Consider the following 19,784-nt stretch of genomic DNA (forward strand, 5'->3'; position numbering starts at 1 on the left):
TTTATTTTCATAATATTATTTTTTTTGAAAAAGGAATGATGAATTAATAATAATTAATTAATAATTTGTGTATTTTTTTTCAAACTGCAGATACGTATGCTTTGACATGTCTAATGGTTCATTTAGTTTTGAACATCCCTTTATTAATCATGGCAACACAAACGGTGCCATCCTTATGAAACCTAATACTCCTTACATCTCTAAACTGTCTTTGCATCTTGTTAAAATTGATGAAGGTATAGATAGATATGTATAGGTATATATACTAATTTCATAAGCTTACAAAATATATATGTCGTTTCTAATTTTAATAATTTTTTGTAAACATGTTTATTTTTCTTTTTTTTTAAATCTATTATTTTTTATTTAAAAAAGTTAATCTTTTTTCGTACATCGACCTCTTTAGACAATATTATAAATAAACTGTAAACATAAATAATGTTGGAGATTAACATAGAGATGAACATTAAAAATATTCAATTTGTTTAGTTATTAATAAAAAAAATATAATAAAAAGAAAATTAAACAGTTGAAAAATATTAACATAACCTATAAACTTTCCAGCGTGGATTTTTTAATTCACATTTTTATAATTTTCATTATTAATAAAATTAAAATACATAACGTTATTATGCTACAATTAAACTACAAAAAAAATATTATTTAGAAATTTTTCTTTTATGCCTGTTTGATAAGTGATTGAGCTAAAATAAAAAAAAGCATTTGTTTCTGTAGCCCAAAATCTAAAGAAATACGTAGCCGTTTTTAAAAATATTAATATTTACAATTTCTGGACAAGTTTATAAGTAACGGAATTTTAATCCAAAATACGTATTTTTTCATTCAAATCAATGCTATTTTATCAAAAGTACATAATTATTTTTAAAAACGGATTCGTATTTCTCCAGATTTTAGGCTACAGAAACTAAAGGCACTCGCACACCTTTTTTACTGCCTGCCTGCCTACAGGTTACCATGGCAATGCACGAGTGTGAGTGAGACAAAAAATTTGAATATTCAAAATTTTAAATCTTCTGTCGCACTTACTCTCATGCATTGCCATGATAACCTGCAGGCAGCCAAAAAGGTGTGAGAGTACCTTAATGCTTTTTGGTTTTTTATTTTAGCTCAAGTTTGGACTGAGATAAATTTTTCTAAATATTTTTTTGTAGTTTAATTGTAGTATAATAACGTTATATATTTTAATTTTATTAAAAAAATTTCCTTTCTTAAAAAAAATTTTTATTCATACAGAAGACACTAACGTACGATTGAAGAAAAAATTTTGTTTTTTTGTTTTTGATAAGAATTGTGAACCCTAGATTGGACGCAATGGGAAAATTTTGAGCAGCGAGTATATAACGTTTATTTTATTATTAAATTTTATTTTTTTTCAATAAAAAAATTATATTTCGAAAGTTTAAATATATAAGAAAACATCCACAAAAACTCGTATCAATTTATTTCAATGCGTTTGAGAAAAAATTTCTGAAATTTACACATTTTTTGACTTTCTATAAAGTAGGTGCCCCCCTTAATGAGTGTAATATGTTTTAAAATTATTTTTTGCAGCACTAACCTCTAAAGTTAAATTTTACACACCGAAAAGTGTGTGTAAAGAAGCTCTTTTTAAAACGGTGTGTTAAGTGATTCCCTTTACGCACTGAAATTTACTTTATGAACCAAAATTTTTCTCACATACTATAAGGATTGTTTTAGGGACCATTCATTAATTGGGTAACGACGATTTTGGCTAATTTTGACCCCCCCCTACCCCCATGTAAGAATACATAAGATTTTTCGGATCCCCCCCTCCCCCTTCTTACATAATTTTTTAACAATATTAATGTAATTAAAAAATTAATTACAACAATACAAATGGAAAATACTTGGCAACATCCCAGACAGCAATAGTGAGTTCAAATTGACAGCAAAAGTAACTCATGACGTGCGAGTTACCCTCACTTGGTGAATGCACATAAGCACGCAGATGTGTTCTCCATGGAGGTACATACGCCTCTCATTTTATGCGACTTCACGAAAGTGCTCGCAAAATGAGGGCATCAAAAAAGCGCACACACGTTCAGACAGACAGACAAAGATAGACATTTGAATGATACTCCTGTTAAATCTTTTCTAAAAATGCGCACTAGAGTAGATTGCACTTTAGACATGCACAGTGAGATCAATTAAAGTTTTCACATGCGCAGTAGACTCTGTTGATTTTTGGTGTAGCGCATTGGGGTTAAGTGCACTTAATACATGCGCAGTGGGGTTAAATGCACTTTAGACATGCGCAGTAGGATAAATTGAATTTTTCACATGCGCAGTAGGGTTGATATGTGAAAAGTTTAATTAACCCTACTGCGCAAGTCCAAATATCAATGGACTCTACTGTGCTTGTGAAAAGGTAATTGGACCTGAACAAAATAATAAGATAGTGGACGACACTCTTTAATAAAATAAAAAATATTTAAAATACTATTTAAGTAACATGATATTTATTAATATTATAAATTTTAATGTTTAGATTTAATGAATAAAAAAATTTGCACTTATTGTTTCACAACAAATTGAAGTGTTGATCCACTAACTGCACAATCTATACTGACGCTGACACTTGACAGACTAACGCTCACTCCACATACATTACAGCACGCACGAAATGCATCTATAAAGCAGCACTCACATGAATGTAATAAAGGTACTTTTATGCGTGCACGAAAATGCGACACACGTTATGCGAGATACAAGCGACTTAAGAGCACGTAACTGCCGGCATTACATGTGCACATGTGAACTCTCAAATGTGACGCATTTTGTGACACCAATATGCGAATTCAATGCACGCAATTAAGGTGCATTAATTCAGACATAAAATGCGACGCCTGACCATAGAGATAATATAAATAGAGTGGAGATGGTCTGTATAGAGGCGTCCGTTTGATAGAAAGAGAACGCGATTTTAGCACCAGTAGGTGTCTCTCTTGCGCTGGTGCTTATTGAAGGACAGATACTGGTGTTAAATCTTTCTTCTCTTTCCAACCCATTCTGTTTATGTCAGGACACTTCCCTCTTACGCAGCCGCCTATACCTTGTCTACTCTATTTATATTATCTCTATGCGCCTGACATGCGACTAACGTGAGACGCATGAATGTTATCTGGGTATCTTACGTAAGAATAGCTTCTAACCCCGCCCCACCCCCGACGTAAGACCATGTAGAGATTTTATAACCCCCCCCCCCTTCCCCTAAGGACCCTTACGTAATTAATGAATGGCCCCTTAAACCATACAAAACCACAAAATTAAAAAAAAAGAATTTTTCATGTAAATAAATAAAGTAAGATATTTAGTAAAGTGTGATTTTGATTTTTAAACATTTATGTAGAAATTTTTCCATAATTATTTGACTTTGTGCTTTTTTTGTATATCAATGAATTCTTCATAATAGGTACTTAACTTTAGAAGTGGGTGTTGCAAAAAATATTGTATGATACACGTGCGTAAATTTGATTATACTCTTGTGATTTGCATCACATGTAACATGTATAGTTACAAAAATGTAAATAATAATTTATTGAAATTATTTAATTAAATTAACATTTACATAAATTTATAGATTCACTTTATATGAAAAGATTGACCAATAAAAGAACTGAAGTTAAATGGCCAAAGGAAATTAATCCCAGATCATATTTTGTTGGATGTCAATGGTTTGAGGATTATGCAACGGTGGCAATTACGAGCAGAGATTTTCAAACAACTTGGTATCTATCCTGCACTTATCAAAGTAATTAAAAAATTTCTTACTTTTTTTTTCATTAGTTTAGAATATTTAACGTCAAATCGACAAAATTAACATAAAGCTCAAAAATTTAAACAGATTAAGATAAATGTTTTTTCTATTTTTTTTTATTCTATCAAATCATAATTCTAAAAAAATTTAAAAATGTTAAGGAATTAAAATTTTGTAATAATAATTGTAAAATTTATTGTTATTGTTAATGTAAATTTTAATGTAATATTGTCCTTTAAATAAAAAAAAATACTTCCAGTTCACAAATTAATAATCAATTAAAAAACAGTTGTTTTTCTATAAACAAAATAAATGAAAATTTTTTTTTAAAATACATAAAAATTTGTTATAATTCCACGGTTCTTTGTTAATTTGATTTTGGTGTCACTATGCACTATGAAAAAAGTAATTTTTAGAAAATCTTCGCAAGGTCTTTGCCTGCTGTTGACAATATGATCTCTGTAATAAAATTTTATTGCTCTGTAACCGTTGTCCTCAAGTCGTCTGGATAGTCATAATTGTAGAAAATAAGAACTATCTTCCTCGTGGTCTGCTTGTTCTTTGTTTTGTTTTTTTATTTTTATTTTGTAAAGATAAACAAGTATTAAGTCAATTTTTAGCGAGATTTGTTGACAATTCAAAAATTCTTTTTTTTTTGAAGTATTTTGGTTTATTCAATAGTTTGTTTATAGATTGGTTAGCCAATAATTCTTGCTGTACATACTTCTCGACAGTTTTGAAGTACATATCCCTTAATAGAGTTTACTCAAAAGTTACCTTCAAACAATTAACATCGTAAGCTAACAAGCAACTGCTGTATAAGCGGATATTGCATCTGAAACTAAATATTCTTACAATCATATTGTAGGTATCTAAATTGTAGGTAATTTTAAAATTCATGTTTTTCTCACAATTATTTAAAAAATTTAATTAATGGCATTTTTGAAACAACATTAAAGATATACACACATCTTTAACGTTTCGAAACCTGTACCGATTGTAGGTACTTAATACTATAAAATTCAGTAATTTTTTCAGCGAAAATTTCATTCCTTGTGTGTTATTATTTTCTCCAAGTTATATATTTAACTATTCTGATGAGTTTAAAAAAAAACAGTATTTGATTTTTTACTCTTGTGAATCTTAAAATAATTTTATGAAAAGAATATACAAAATATTATTTACCATTTATTCATGCGCATAGAACCGAGTGGAAAATGTAAAATACTTTGGACAAAAGATTGGACTCTAACCAAAGGCTATAGCGATATTTTATCTGCAGGATTTAACGATGGTGACAAATTAATAACAGTAACTCCGTCAAATTCTGAAAAGTCAACATCACAAATTATAATGATTAATACGACAAATGTCAATATTCATTCTTTAACAACAAATTGTTTATTTGTAATGGAACTTGTACGATGGGATAAAGTTCAAGAGGTAGAAAAATATATTCCAAAACACTAATATTATTATTATCGGCAACAAAGTATGAAATAAATTTTAAAAGAACTGATTTTCATTTAATTTTTCTTAAAATAAATTTCTTCAAAACAAAGTTAGATCGATTTATTTTTCAACTTTAACATACTTATCATAATAATTAGGATTTTATTAATTTATAGATTGTATACTATATAGCATCGAAAATTTCAAAACCTGATGAAAGACATCTTTATAAGTCCTTTTTTGGAAATCAATCACATCTTCAAGTTTATTGCTTGACGTGTGATGATAATAGTGATAATCCATCAAAAAATGAACGTAATCGATGGCCAACTTGTCATTATTCATCAGTAACATTTTCTCCCAAAGGAAGCTATTACTTATTGGATTGTCTTGATGATAAAGGCGGTGTGATATATATCAATAAAAAAAAAAGTACAGAAAAATCAATATATTATGATTATATTTGAAATTATAAATTATTGCAGATCTGAAAAATTTACCTGAAACATTTATAGTATCAACTAAGAGCAATATGATAGTACTCACTTTAGATAATCGTCAAATTGAAGAGGATAATTATAAAAAAGTTTTTTATGATGTACCAAAATTTAAATTTTTTCAGTGTCCTATTGCTGATGGAAAATACAATGTGAGTTTTAATAATTGTAAAAAAAAGTAAGAATATAATTTTTACACTAATTCTTCTTTAAAAAATTAAACACCACAAAAAGAATCTTTTTGAATATAAAGAGGATTTTCTTTTACAAAGAGATTCACTTTAGCACATTGTGTAAAGAGCTAAAACGAAACTCATTTAACCACATCAAAGAATAATTAACTGCTAGCATTCTGAAATGGTATCCTGTAAGGTAATATTTTAATTTGGTTATGCGCATTCAACCAAATGGTGCCTAATTTTCAATTGTTGGGCTTTACTCTCAAAATCACAATTAATTTATGGCTTCTTTAATGAAAATAATCTTTATCGAAAATTGGATAATTTTCTATCTGCTGGTACTATTACGTAGTGTCATTTTTTTTTTATGTTTTTTGTGGTAGCTATTGTCCTGTTCTCCTGATAATTCTTTTTCTGATCTAGGGACACGAAACTATCAACTTTATGTTATATTACTTTTTCAGATTTTCCGCTTCTTCCTGAATAAGATAACGTAGTTTGGAGACCTAAAGATTGATCTGCACTTTATCATTGGTTTGTTTGTCACCTCTTTGGTAAAACGATACTTACCTAAAGAACCATTAATTCTAATTAAAATTACTTTTGGATCTTTTTTTAAATATCTATCACAAATGTCTGACTGACCTCTTAGCAGATCAAAGTCATTCGAATTTTCATGAAAAAACTGAAACGACTTTGACCTTTAAGGAATTTTTATAGAACGTTTCATTAATCTCTAAACTGTATTTAACCCAACCAGTGATTTTGGTATTACGAATTTACACTCATTCAATCACGTGTTTGAACTCATTTGCTTCTCAAAATGGATGTATAATCAGAAATTAACAAAATAAAAATAAGTAATACTAGAATATATTATTAATCCCCCGGTCTAAAAACTTGGTTTTCGAAAGGACCATAGCTTTCAGTTTGAAGATTATCTGTTAATGATCAGAAAACGAAGGTTCCTTAGAGACTTTTCATTTTTTACCATATCTGCAATGTTTAAAGAGCAGAAAGTGATATCATTCACCTGTCTCCTAATTATATCTATAAACGTTGAGGACGAATCTGTGTTGAGAGAATATCTAGCTCCGTTCCTACTAGATATGCCATTAAATTCTGTCTTCTTTAGTTGATTTTCCTAGAAATCGGTTATTACCACTATCAGTTCTCCTTCTCCACAAAAATGGAACGACATAGTAGTCTTAGGATCCGAAAGATAAGTAAAATCAGCTCTCCAAGATCTTTAATAATACTATTGTTTTTGGATTAGTGAGATGCATTTTTGTAACGCAACTTGGGTCTTAAACCGTATATACTAATGTGTGGATCTATAAAGCGATTCTAATCCGTAGATGACAGTTGTCTGGTTGAACAAAGTCTGACAAAAGGGATCAAAAAGACATTGGTCTTTAGGAAGCTTTTTGAACTTTAACTTAACTTTAAAACATAAGTTCGTAGAACTCTTTTGGATCTCAAAATACTTTCCCTCCTCGATAATAAGACTTGTGAATTTTTTAATCCTTCCTTTATTGTGCTGTTAAAATTCTTTTGAACCTCGAAGAACTTGATAGATTCTGTTATACCAAAGTTGTAGGTTTTGGTGTCTAACGGAGAATCAGAATCGCTATACATAACGTTGCGCTATGCCTTTTACGAAAAGGGCCGAGACCCAATGAGATATGTACCCAGGTCCATGAGGGACTATAATCTCGATGTTTATGGTCTATACTTTCAGCTACTTTGACCACAAGGTACTAAGAGGATGGAAAAACGCCTTTTACGACATAGAATTCCTCGTAATGCCTTCTTTTTTTACCACAAGATAGACGATGTCTAGAGTGCAAGAAGAGGGTTGCCAATGAAATGGCGAAGCAGTTAGTTACACGGGAAAAAATTTTGCGTATGAGCTGCACTGCCTACTGCGCAGCTGCAGCTCTGTAAACTGTGTGTTGACGCGGGCCAGTTTATGGGTAGGAGCCGTCCATACTATATGAACACACGACATCTAAAATGCGTAGAAAGGTGATGCTCCTCGAGTCGTAACTCATAGCAGGGAATTCAACTGAACGATGATTCTGTACAGCGCGTAGGTTGGTCATGGGCAGCACAGGTCCAGTAAATCTGACACCAGATTCATAGACACGTTGGCAGCAGCTACTTTCATTTTTGTAAAAAGCGTTACCATTAGTGGGCAGCTCATGCGCAAAATTTTTTCCCGTGTAGTCATCTTGGCCCCGATAACACCCCAACAGTAGTGGGCGATGGTTTATCAAGGACAAGAATTGTGTACTTCCAGCGGGGACCACGCGGAGGTTCTGCTTTCAGACCGAAGTATCACCCTGCCTCCAGAAGAGGAGGCGTAGTGCATTCAAAGTTCCCTCTTTAGTCACCTCTTACGACACACGATGGGTTACGGGAAGACAAATTCTCGTCCGGTCTTCCACGGCCATCTTGCACACGATGGGCCCCATTTTACAGGTGAACATCGTGGCAAGCATAGTGCATTCAGTTGTCCTAACTGCGCGTCTCCGTAGAAGCGGTACTTAGCTAAAAGATTACGATCCTCCGCGCCCTTTTTAATCGCCTTTTACGACATGCAGTGGGTTACAGGCGACCTATTCTGAAGCCGGGAACACCACGGCACCGATACCTAAAGTCAATGAAGTATTAAATATTGGCAAGGTGGTCAGCTGCTATTTTTCTTCCTGTTTCACGATTATTTAAATGGAACTAGCCAAAACTTCCGGCTAAGAAATAAGAACTACCACTGAAATTAAACTACTTTGGTCATCCCTAAACCTATTTACGTTCTGTTTCAGTAATTCTTTTGATGATTATTGTAGAATAGAGTTTCAAAGTAATAAATAATAATAAAAAATCCGTAATGGGTTGATAATACCTCATCGGGTGCCTTTGCAGGTGGCTGATAAAATAACCTTGATTCACATAATTGCGGATCGAATTCCTATTGAAACCTTCGATTTCATCTTTATGCTCCTAAAGTTCTACGACTCCAACTAAAAGCTACTTTGGAATTTGCGAAATGTTTTCAATTGGAATAAAGTAATTAAATTCGATACTCATTTATTTTGTATCTATTTCTGTTATTAAACATTTTGATCTCAATATCGTCTTTATACAATTTTCGAGTTTCCTCCCTTTACCACTTTAGTTATTCATCATTACTAATTAGAAATTAGTTACTCATTGAAAGTTATATACCGTGACGAAAGTTTGCCTTAATATCATCATTAGTGTAAATCAGAAATAACATATTTACTCTCATGTCATTTAGTCAATACTGAATTAAATAATTTAGAACTTGATATTTCAAATTTATTTTTGATAATATTTTTTTTTAGGCAAGAATTAAACTTCAATTGCCGCCTAATTTCACTTCAGATAAAAAATATTCTTTAATTGTGGGAGTTGATTCAAGAATAGGTTCACAGCAAGTCAATCGAAAATGGAAGATTGATGTCGGTAATTCTAAATTTTTAGAATATTTTATTTACAATCATTTAAAAATCTTATAACCATATCAATGAAATCTTATCAAAGGTACTTATGCATCTATCGAAAAAGAATACATCTATGCTGTGGCTGATGTCAGAGGTTCTGGATATCAAGGATATGAATTTGAATCAGAACTCTACAATAACATTGGCAATCCTGAAGTGGATGATCTTCTGGAAGTTCTCCATTGGATGCTGAATAAACTTCCATACATTGACTCCGATAATGTCTTTGTTCAAGGAGAACAATATGGTGGAATGGTTGCTATTCTAATTGCCCTAAAAGAACCAAATTTAATTAAAGCAATAGCTATTTATCATCCTCCTCTATTTTGGAATGGGACTTCCGCTTTTTTCGCTGAAAGACTTCTTGGACTTCCAACTTTAGATGATAATTACTTTGGGTATAGTAAATTCCAATTAATATTGTTGTATTTTCTTTTTTGTTTAAAAAATTTTAACATTCTTGATAACCTTTAATGAAAAGATACAAAGCCAAAAGTATTGGTGAAAATGTCAATAGATATCGAGATATGAAAATTTTAATTGTAATGGATATGAGCACAAACAGTGGTGGACACTCACAACAAATTTCAATGATGAGAGACAAAATAAATAACGAGTCTTATCATTTTGAATTTTTGAACGTAATTTAAACCTTCTTTAATTATGTTATATCAATTAAAAAAAAAACCATCAATGTTTTTATATAAAAAAATTTTTTTTTTACTATTTTGCTTGATAAGAGATGATTACATTATCGTTAACTATTAACGAATTAATTTGTTAATTAATTAAGTTACTTAATAATAACTAATAAAGTTATTGAAAAATAGGTTATTGAACTCTGTTACGGATCTGTGATTGAAAGAGGACGTCATAAATTGTCGTATTATCAAATGATGTTTCAATATTTTGACAAGTATAATAAAAAAACTTTATAGTTTTCATGAAAACTTGTGTATATTTATAAAGAGTTTCAAATATAATATACATATATATATATATATTTATTTATATAATATAGAGTTAAGCAGCCTTGTTATGTAAAAGAAATAATAAACAATATATATTACATTTAGAGGTAAAAATTGGTAAATCTGGTGAACATCGAGACCAATTTGGTCAGGAATACTTTATGATGATAGGCACTGAAACAATAAACAAATAGAGATAATTTAATTATTGTTACTAATTATAATTATATAATATATTTTATAATTTTTTAGATCATAAAGCATTGATTTTTTAAAAAACACTTCAGCATTGTGGATAACAGTAGAAAGGCAAGTATTTTTCTACAAAATTGGGGTCATTCACCAAGCATAAAAAAAATTTATCAAAAAAAAATAGATTTAAAAAATATAAAATTCAAATAATTATGCTAAAAATTGCAAAAGGCTCTGTAAGTAATTTTGAGTTTTCTGAATTTAATTTAACGAAGTTAAAAAAAATTAAAATTTTTCTAAATTCAACAAAATAAAATTTTTTTTTATTTTTTCAATAAAAGGAAAATTTTGATAAGTTTATTAAAACTTAAAATTTTTTAAGTTAAAAAAAAAACAGAAAATTTTTCTAGGTTCAGAAAAATTGAAATTTTTTTTCTAAGTTAAAGAAATACAAAAGTGTTCTAAGTTTAGAAAACTAAAAAATTTTCTGAACTCTAAAAACGCCCACACTTTACAGTATCACAAATATACTTTGTAGATGGCCCAAAAGCAAGAAATAAATCACACACATAAAAAATAAAATAATTTTTAAAGGATATAGGACCTTCCAAATAAAAGGTAAAGGTCGACGTCTGCGATTTTTTTTTTCAACTCAGTAAAATTGTACTATATGTGCTAAAACAATTTTTCAAAATTGGTAAAAAAAAACTTCAAAATTTGATAAAAATATTGGTTTTAGAAAAAAAAAAACTCTATAAAAATATTGTTAAAAATCGATTAAATTTTATGAAAAAAAATTTATTTTAAAAAATTAAACGTTCAAATCAAATGAAAATCTACTAAATTATTTTTTTTTTTTAGAAATCATTGTCCCTCTACAAAAATTCATTGAAGAAACGTACATTTTGTGAAAACAATTTTTAAATTAAAAATTATTAAAAATTTAATTTTATATTTTAGTTATTTACCATGATGGAGATAACCGATTTTATTTCAAAAATTCATATATAATATTTAAAATGGTCTGAAAATACCTGCCATTAAAAGAAATTTAATTTTTATTTTTTGATTAATAAACGCTTCATAAAAATATTCAAACATTTATCAATCAAATATGATATTTCACATTTTAGCAGATGTTTTAAGGCTATTTTAAATATTGTGTATATATGAATTTGAAAAAAAAAATGGTAAATAAATAAAAAAAATACTAATTCATAGTAGATAACAATAAACAAAAATTGTTTATTTTATAAATATAGCTGAATTGAAAAAAAAAATTTTAATTTAAAAAATATTTTTAGAAAATTTAATCGATTTCAAATCATATTTTTTTAGAGGGACATTTTCTCCTACACCCAGAGAAAAGATTTTTTTAATTTAAAGAAACCAATTTCTTTGACTTGTTTTCTTTCATCAAAAATAAAATTTTCTTTAAAACAAAAAAAAAAAACTTCTTACTTTCAAAGAAAATATCTTTGATAAAAAGAAATTTTTTTCAATGAAAGAAATTTGTGCATTAAATCAAAGAAATTCTTACATTGGTATAGGATTAAAAAAAAACATTTATTTGAATTAAATAAAAAATTTCTTTGAAACGAAGATAATCTTTTTTGAATCAAAGATAATTTGTTTGAAACAAATAAATTTTCTTTGAATTAAAGAAAAAATTTGTCAAAGAAATTGATTTCTTTGAATCAAAGAAATTTTTTTCTGGGTGTAAAATCAATATTGTAGCAGACTTTTTAACTTAAAAAAAATTCTCATAAATTTTCAATTGTTAATAACATCAAAATTATTCACAACAATTTTACTGATTATTTAAAAAAAAAAATCCCAAACATCAAACATACTCGATGGTGAAATTAACATAAAAAAGAAAAAACCTAATTTTAAAAGTAGCTTTTAAAATACCTTGGTTCCTTATAAAACTTTCTGCTATCTCAGGACGAGGTAAAGCACGACGATGTCTAAAACTGAAAATTACATTTGCCAATCTAACCACAATGTTGAAACAAGTTATGAAAAAATATTTTCTTTTTTCTAATGTGATTTAAAAAAAAAATAAATAAATTTCTTACACATTATCAAAAAAAATTTTCATAAAAAATTTCAAATAAAGTGAAAAAAAGAAGATAGAATAGAATTAGAGAAAATATATATGTATTTTTTTTTTACAAACTATATCCTACCTATAATACAAAGAATAACTGTCAATGTAATGGCAAAGACAATTATTCGGGATTTAATATTTTGCATCCATGCACGACGTTGAGCCTTTTTTGCAGCATCTCTAAATTCAGTTCCCACCATATTTAATCGATCACTCGCTGCTTGTAAATCTTCCATTCTTTCTCCTCTTTCCATTACTTTTTGTACATTATCACGCATCGTATCAGTCACCTCTTTTATTTGTATTTTCACACTGTAAATTTAAAATTTTGTTATTTTTATTGTTATAATTTCTTTTTCTCTATATCGTTTTAAAAAACTAGATGAAAATATAAAAAAATATACAAAACTGCGATTATTCATACGTATTGAGTTCAAATAAAATAATATTTTTTTAAATTAATAAATTATTTTCTAAATTTATTAATTTATTTATTAAGAATAATAATAATAATTAATATGAGCGTATGAATTTCCCATAAATTTTTTCAATTTCATTTTTCATTTTAAAGAATTTTATTGCATATAATTATTTTTTAGATGAATTTTCATTCTTCGAATTAGCATTTGAAACTTTTAATCTAGATTTAAATTTTTTAAACAAATTTTTACCCTTCGAATCTTTTTTTTTACCGAATTTCTCTTTACCAATTTTTTATTTCATAAATTGCAATTTTACTAAATAGTAATTTAGCAAAATTCTCATTAAACAGAGTTTTAAGTGATTCTAATTTTTAAATGCCAGAATTTCCAATCCACCGATTTTTTATTCGTCTGAATAATTATTTTCCCAAATTGTTATTTGATAGAATTCCTAAAATGCTGAATTTCCATTTTTGCCCGAAATGACAAACAATTTTGGCGCGAATTTTAAAATGAACCATTCACAATTTTCTTGGTAATTTCTGATTGGTTATAATTTAAAAATTCGCGCCGAAATCTTTCTGTCGATTGTTTGTCAGTCATTTATAGTTTTGGAGAAATAAAAATTTTGCGTTTTAAAAATTCTATCAATCAACAATATTTGTGCAAATAAAAATTCGAATAAATGAAAAATTGATGAATTCGAAATTTTTGCATTTAAAAATGTTCTAATCAGTTAAAATTTTTTGTTAAATAAGAATTCTGCTAAATTAATATTCGGTTAAAGTAGAATTTTTTACATAAAAAAATTGGCAAAGATAAATTCTGTAAAATAAAAAATTCGAAACGTAGAAAAATTTTGTTTAGTAAATATTTATTTTAAAAGAAAATTCTCTCAAATGCTAATTTTAAAAATGAAAAATAAAACAATCATTAAAAAAAAATATTATTTAGAAAATAATTATATGATAAAATTTTTTAAAATGAAAAATTCTTTAATTTTTTGCCTAAAAATACTTTTTTAAAATTTATTGAGTAATAAAAACTACAAGAAATATTTTTTAGGCGAAAAATTATAAAATTTTTCATTTAAAAAAATTATTTCTTTAAAAATCGTTTATCATAAACGTTGCGTACTTCAGCTTCATTCAATTTTTTTTACAGATCTTAGATACAAATGCATTAAAAGTATTAATTTAAATCTAATATCTTGAATTCAATTTTTACCTTGAAATTTTCCCATCCACATGAACTTCACCACTGGCCGAGCTTCTATGGCTGAAAATTAATGTTAAATTTAATATTTTCTTAATAAATTATATATAGTAATTAAAATAAAAAATTTATTAAAAAATTATTTATAGAATTAATTTTTCAATTTAAAAATTTTTTTGAAACAAAATCTTCTCTCCGCTATATGAGGCATTTAATATGAGAATGCGGGGTCATGTCTCAGATTTTTCTCAAAATTCGGTAAATTGTAGCGATAGTAGTGCTAAATAAGTGTACAAATATTGAATTTGAAATTTTTAATATTTTTCGAGATATTTACAATAACAAATTTGAGCAATATTTTTCTGCTTTTCTTATAACTTTTTTTCCTATAAAAAATAAAGAAAAATGTTGTAAATGTTTTTTACGCGGAAGATCTTAAACTTTTAGAAAAAATTATTTTTAGAAAAAAATTATTTTTTTAAACAAATTGTTTAAAAAATAAAATTTGTTTATAACATTTAAACATGTTCTCCCTCATTTAGAAGCGCGACAAAAATCATGAATATTGTTTAAGTCATAATAAATCGATGGTTAAATTTTTGAGATGGTATTATTTTTTTGTTTTCGAGATATTAATTAATTAACTAAAAAAAGTTAATAAAAAATGAAATATTTCACGAACAAATAAAATTAGAGTAATTTTAAAAACACCATTAGAATGCTTATCAAAATCCGCATCCAACGAGCCCTATATGAACTATTTTGGATAAACGGGTGTTAAATTAATAATTAATAATAAAAATTATTTAAATAATTAATAACATTTAAGGAAATGAAGATAAACCGTCAATTCTTTTTATATTTGGAAGATCATCTAATTCTGTGTCAAAAAAAGATTATTAAGTATTACTAAGAATCAAAAATTAATTATAAAATGTTAATTAAAAAAAACACTGAAAAATACCATTCCGAGTAGGTAAGCAGTCCCCTCCAACATGTATCGTAGGGTGCTGAAACCTCAATTTTCAATAATCATCTGTTAATAATTTAGATTTCTTAAAAATGTTATATACACTGGTTTTATTTAAAACAGAATTAGATGATCTTCCAAATAAAAAAAGAATTGACGATTTATCTTCATTTCCTCAAATGTTATTAATTATTTTAATAATTTTTATTATTAATTATTAATTTAACACCCGTTTATCCAAAATAGTTCATATAAGGCTCGTTGGATGCGGATTTTGATAACCATTCTAATGGTGTTTTTAAAATTACTCTAATTTTATTTCTTCGTGAAATATTTCATTTTTTATTAACTTTTTTTAGTTAATTAATTAATATCTCGAAAACAAAAAAATAATACCATCTCAAAAATTTAACCATCGATTTATTATGACTTAAACAATATTCATGATTTTTGTCGCGCTTCTAAATGAGGGAGAACATGTTTAAATGTTATAAACAAATTTTATTTTTTAAACAATTTGTTTAAAAAAATAATTTTTTTCTAAAAATTTAAGGTCTTCTGCGTAAAAAACATTTGTAACATTTTTCTCTATTATTAGTAGGAAAAAAGTTATAAGTAAATTAAAAAAATATTGCTCAAATTTGTTATTGTAAATATCTTGAAAAATATTAAAAATTTTAAATTCAAAATTTGTACACTTATTTAGCACCACTATCACTACAATTCACCGAATTCTGAGAAAAATCTGAGACATGACCCCGTATTCTCATATGAAATGCCTCATATACGTCTGGAGTTGATTTTAATTGCAATATTTTTATATAATTATCAAACTATTTATTTTAGATAAAAAAAATGTTTTTTTCTGTAAAAAAAAATTAAAAAACTAAAATTGAGAACAATTTCATTAATTTTAGACACCACAAGAACTTTTAATATTCAACTGCTTGATTAAAAAATAAATGACATGAAATATTTATCAGTATAATTACCACGTTTTCATATATATATATATATTATCAACTAAAGTGAAGATTTATCTTAATGTTATCATTTAATTCTTAATTAATCGAAGTATTTATAAGTATATATATATATATATATATATACAAAAGTAAAAAATTGTCTATGAAGATAAAGAAATTTCATTATTATAATTAAATTCAAATTTTATTTATAATTCAATTATTTGATTTTAAATTGAAAATTATAATTCTTTCTAAAGCGATTTGTTAAGTTCAACATTAAATAAGATAAACATAACTAAAAATAAATAACATTTGATAAAGTATAAAAAAATAAACAATTTATACCATTTCATACTATTTTATTCAATAATTTTATATTTTATTATTATATTTTTATTCTATGATTATTATTGTTATATTTTTAAAATTTCTTTATACGCAGAAAATTAGTGTCAAACGATAAATAAAAGATTTAAATTAATCAATAAAATACATACACGTGTACTGTTTCCTCTTCCATGTCGCTGTCGTATTCCAAAAGAAATTCCTAAAGAATTTAATGAATTTATTGACAATACATAAATTGTTTGTCATTCATTTTTTTTTTTTTTTTGTCAACAATAATAAAACTTTATTTTACCTTCTCACAGTCCTGTGCACTTCTTAAATCTTCGTGTGATAAACTACGCCCATGTTTTGAGGGCATAATTTTAAATTATTTAATCACTGATTTACACAAATTTGATTAAATTTATTTGTTCTTTGGAATGTGTCGTCCATAACAGGGAATCTTTATGAAAATATAATAAAATCTATTTGTTTGATATTCTTGTTCGCACTACATGATTACAAATAATGCGCAGCCATGTTTTTTTTATATATATGCCAGAGACACTGTTCTATATAATGTAGTTTTCCCTTTCACCAACTGAGAGAATTATTTTAATTCAAAAATATTACGTAGAGATGACGCTAGATTGTCAATATTGCGCCTATATCATTTCAAGAATTTTTTCGTTAATAAATATATATAAATGATTTTGAATCTAAGTCGAAAAATTCTTAATTTTTTTTTTACGAAATATTAATTTTTAACAATATTTCTGATGTATTAATATAGAAATTAATTTAATGAAATCTTTTTTCTTGATATTAATATTTTTTTGAGTAATTGATTTTTAAGGTGAAATTTTTTATTTAATAGCATGTGATTGTAGATCACGTGATTGCGCCACAATGTTAATTTGTCGACAACTTTTCTCGTAAAAAACTGAATGAATTGAAATAATATTTTTTAGAGAAGTTTAAAATATACGATGAGGAATTGCTTTAATGTGCAAAAATTGTAATATTTGTTGAATTAATTATTATAAAATACTAGAAAATCCAAACAGTGACGTCACTTCTAATCTCAAATTTTCTAATAATTTTCAAGTATTTTTATAAAAATTAATTCAATAAATATTACAATTTTTGCACATTACAGCAATTCCTGGACATATTTTAGACTTCTCTAAAAATAAATATGTGACCTGGACAGTTAAAAGGGACCTTTTGTCCGAAAAAATCGATTTTTTATTGATTGGTGATTCTGATAGAGAAAACTTTTTTCTATCAAAATCACCAATCAATAAAAAATTAATTTTTTCGGACAAAAGGTCCCTTTTAACTGTCCAGGTCACATATATTAATTCAATCATATTTTAGTATATTTAATGAGAAAAATTATCGAAAAATTAAGATGACGTGACCTAACAATTACATACATGGCTTCTAACTGGAAATTAATTCAATTATTAAAATACATTTTACATATAATAAATATGTAATATTTATATTATTATGTCTATTAAAAATAAATAATTAATTTTGACCTACAATAACTTTTTTCAATACTAAAAAAGACGGAAATTTTAATTAAAATTATTATAGGTTAAATTAAAATAATAATATTAATAACAATAATAGTAACTAAAAATAATATTTTTGATTTTAATTAAAGAATTATTTCTACATTCTGCAATTCGTAAAAAAAAATTGTTTTTTTCTCTTATTTCTATTTTTTACGTTTTTTAACTTGCAAAAATGAATAAGGTTATGTTAATAAGGAGATAAATTTTTTTTTTTTTTTTTTGAGAAAAGAAATTATTTTCTATTCATCCTTGAAATTTTATTTAGGTAATTTTAAATGGTGGGGATAAAATTTTTTCAAACATATTTTTATATTTCCGATTACACTACCGTCCGAAATTGTGCGAACTCTGCTTTTTCAACAACTATAAAACTGTTCAAATCTTCAAAAATATTAAAACTAAAATTTTTCCTCTTTATTTTATTAAAGCTAATAAAATTCTGAAACAAATGACACCTTGACAAAGAGAATATATTAATTTTTCAATTAGATATCTAAGAAAAATCCAATTTTCAATGTTTTTACTATTTTTTTTATTTCTCTGGCAAAAATTAATATTTTTAAACGTTCTTAGGCTCATTGAAATCGTATTTTGTTATGCAATTCAAATTATATAAAAAATTAACATATTCTCTTTGTCAAGGTGTCATTTGTTTCAGAATTTTATTAGCTTTAATAAAATAAAGAGGAAAAAATTTTAGTTTTAATATTTTTGAAGATTTGAACAGTTTTATAGTTGTTGAAAAAGCAGAGTTCTCACAATTTCGGACGGTAGTGTATATTTTATTATTATAATACACGGAGAGAAATTTCTAGGAATATTTAACGTGCTGCCACCTGAAAGTGTGTGCAAAGTACATTTTGGCAGTTTTTACTGTGCTGCCCCTACAATTTTGCATTACAGATTGTAGAGGCAGCACAGTAAAAACTGTGAGAATGTACTTTGCACTCACTTTCAGGTGGCAGCACGGTAAATATTCCCATAGAAATTTCTCTCCGTGTATTATATATTTATAATACATTATACATTATACATTATATAATTAAAAATATAAAATCATTTTTTGCCATATTTATAATTTATTTTAACTTTATTTCAACCAATTACATTCATAGGAATAATAATAAGAGCAAGAGAGAAAAAAAGAGACGCGTATCTATTCTCTCTGTCTCGCATTTTCATATCCAAATTTTGTCTTTACGTGATTGGTGCAAATTTCAAAATTATCTTAACGCGTTTAAATTTCTTAAAATCACGTGATTACGAATTCACTTTATTCCTCATTTATAGAATTTTGAGGGGTGGGATCATTTCTGTAGCGTCGGCCAGTAATATCGGGTGCAATTTTGAAAATTATTTCGTCACGTTTCGCCTAAAGACCATGTGTTCGGGAATTAAATTAAATTGTAAATTTTTTGCTTTCGGCAGTGCTCGTATTATTTAAACTCGCGATCGAGTGAAATATTAATATTTTTTAAATTCATTTTTTTGTAAATTAAAATAATTTTTTTTTTAAATCGGGAGTGCTTGACTGCTTGTGATATTTAAAACCGCGATCGTATGTAA

At 26.6% G+C, this 19,784-nt stretch overlaps 2 protein-coding genes across 4 annotated transcripts; one reads left to right on the forward strand and one right to left on the reverse strand.

Moving 5' to 3' along the window:
* On the forward strand, positions 1-10,180 carry LOC127286277 (venom dipeptidyl peptidase 4-like). Of its 2 annotated transcripts, none has more exons than XM_051312655.1 (8): positions 1-236; positions 3,623-3,793; positions 5,004-5,242; positions 5,428-5,656; positions 5,737-5,900; positions 9,296-9,416; positions 9,495-9,852; positions 9,936-10,180. In XM_051312655.1, exons 1-8 carry the CDS (start codon positions 107-109, stop codon positions 10,102-10,104), a joined length of 1,581 nt encoding a protein of 526 aa, XP_051168612.1. In that variant the 5' UTR covers positions 1-106; the 3' UTR covers positions 10,105-10,180. The 2 variants fall into 2 exon arrangements, with proteins under 2 accessions (XP_051168612.1, XP_051168613.1); XM_051312656.1 differs by lacking the exon at positions 1-236 and adding an exon at positions 3,308-3,502.
* Positions 10,181-10,392: 212 nt separating this feature from the next.
* On the reverse strand, positions 10,393-17,204 carry LOC127286279 (uncharacterized). 2 transcript variants are annotated; one of them, XM_051312657.1, is made up of 6 exons: positions 16,946-17,204; positions 16,803-16,852; positions 14,380-14,430; positions 12,810-13,042; positions 12,532-12,593; positions 10,393-10,599 (listed from the first exon to the last, which is right to left on the reverse strand). In XM_051312657.1, the coding sequence occupies exons 1-5, from the start codon at positions 17,009-17,011 to the stop codon at positions 12,556-12,558; spliced, it is 438 nt and encodes a 145-aa protein (XP_051168614.1). In that variant the 5' UTR covers positions 17,012-17,204; the 3' UTR covers positions 10,393-10,599; positions 12,532-12,555. The 2 variants fall into 2 exon arrangements, with proteins under 2 accessions (XP_051168614.1, XP_051168615.1); XM_051312658.1 differs by lacking the exon at positions 12,532-12,593 and having other exon boundaries at positions 16,946-17,203.
* Positions 17,205-19,784: the final 2,580 nt, after the last annotated feature.

The sequence above is a fragment of the Leptopilina boulardi genome, unplaced genomic scaffold (assembly GCF_019393585.1).
Source record: "Leptopilina boulardi isolate dan_hultmark-lab unplaced genomic scaffold, ZJU_Lbou_2.1 LbouV2_352, whole genome shotgun sequence".
Taxonomy (NCBI): domain Eukaryota; kingdom Metazoa; phylum Arthropoda; class Insecta; order Hymenoptera; family Figitidae; genus Leptopilina; species Leptopilina boulardi.

Excerpts from the sequence above, each read along its gene's own strand:
- LOC127286277 (XM_051312655.1), top strand. The coding sequence starts at position 107 with ATGTCTAATGGTTCATTTAGTTTTGAACATCCCTTTATTAATCATGGC. Across the intron at positions 3,794-5,003 it reads TCTATCCTGCACTTATCAAA|AACCGAGTGGAAAATGTAAA; the intron begins GTAATTAAAAAA and ends TCATGCGCATAG. Across the intron at positions 9,417-9,494 it reads AAAATGGAAGATTGATGTCG|GTACTTATGCATCTATCGAA; the intron begins GTAATTCTAAAT and ends ATCTTATCAAAG.
- LOC127286279 (XM_051312657.1), bottom strand. The coding sequence starts at position 17,011 with ATGCCCTCAAAACATGGGCGTAGTTTATCACACGAAGATTTAAGAAGT. Across the intron at positions 14,431-16,802 it reads GAAGAGGAAACAGTACACGT|CCATAGAAGCTCGGCCAGTG; the intron begins GTATGTATTTTA and ends ATTAATTTTCAG. Across the intron at positions 13,043-14,379 it reads GTGGATGGGAAAATTTCAAG|TGTGAAAATACAAATAAAAG; the intron begins GTAAAAATTGAA and ends TTAAATTTACAG.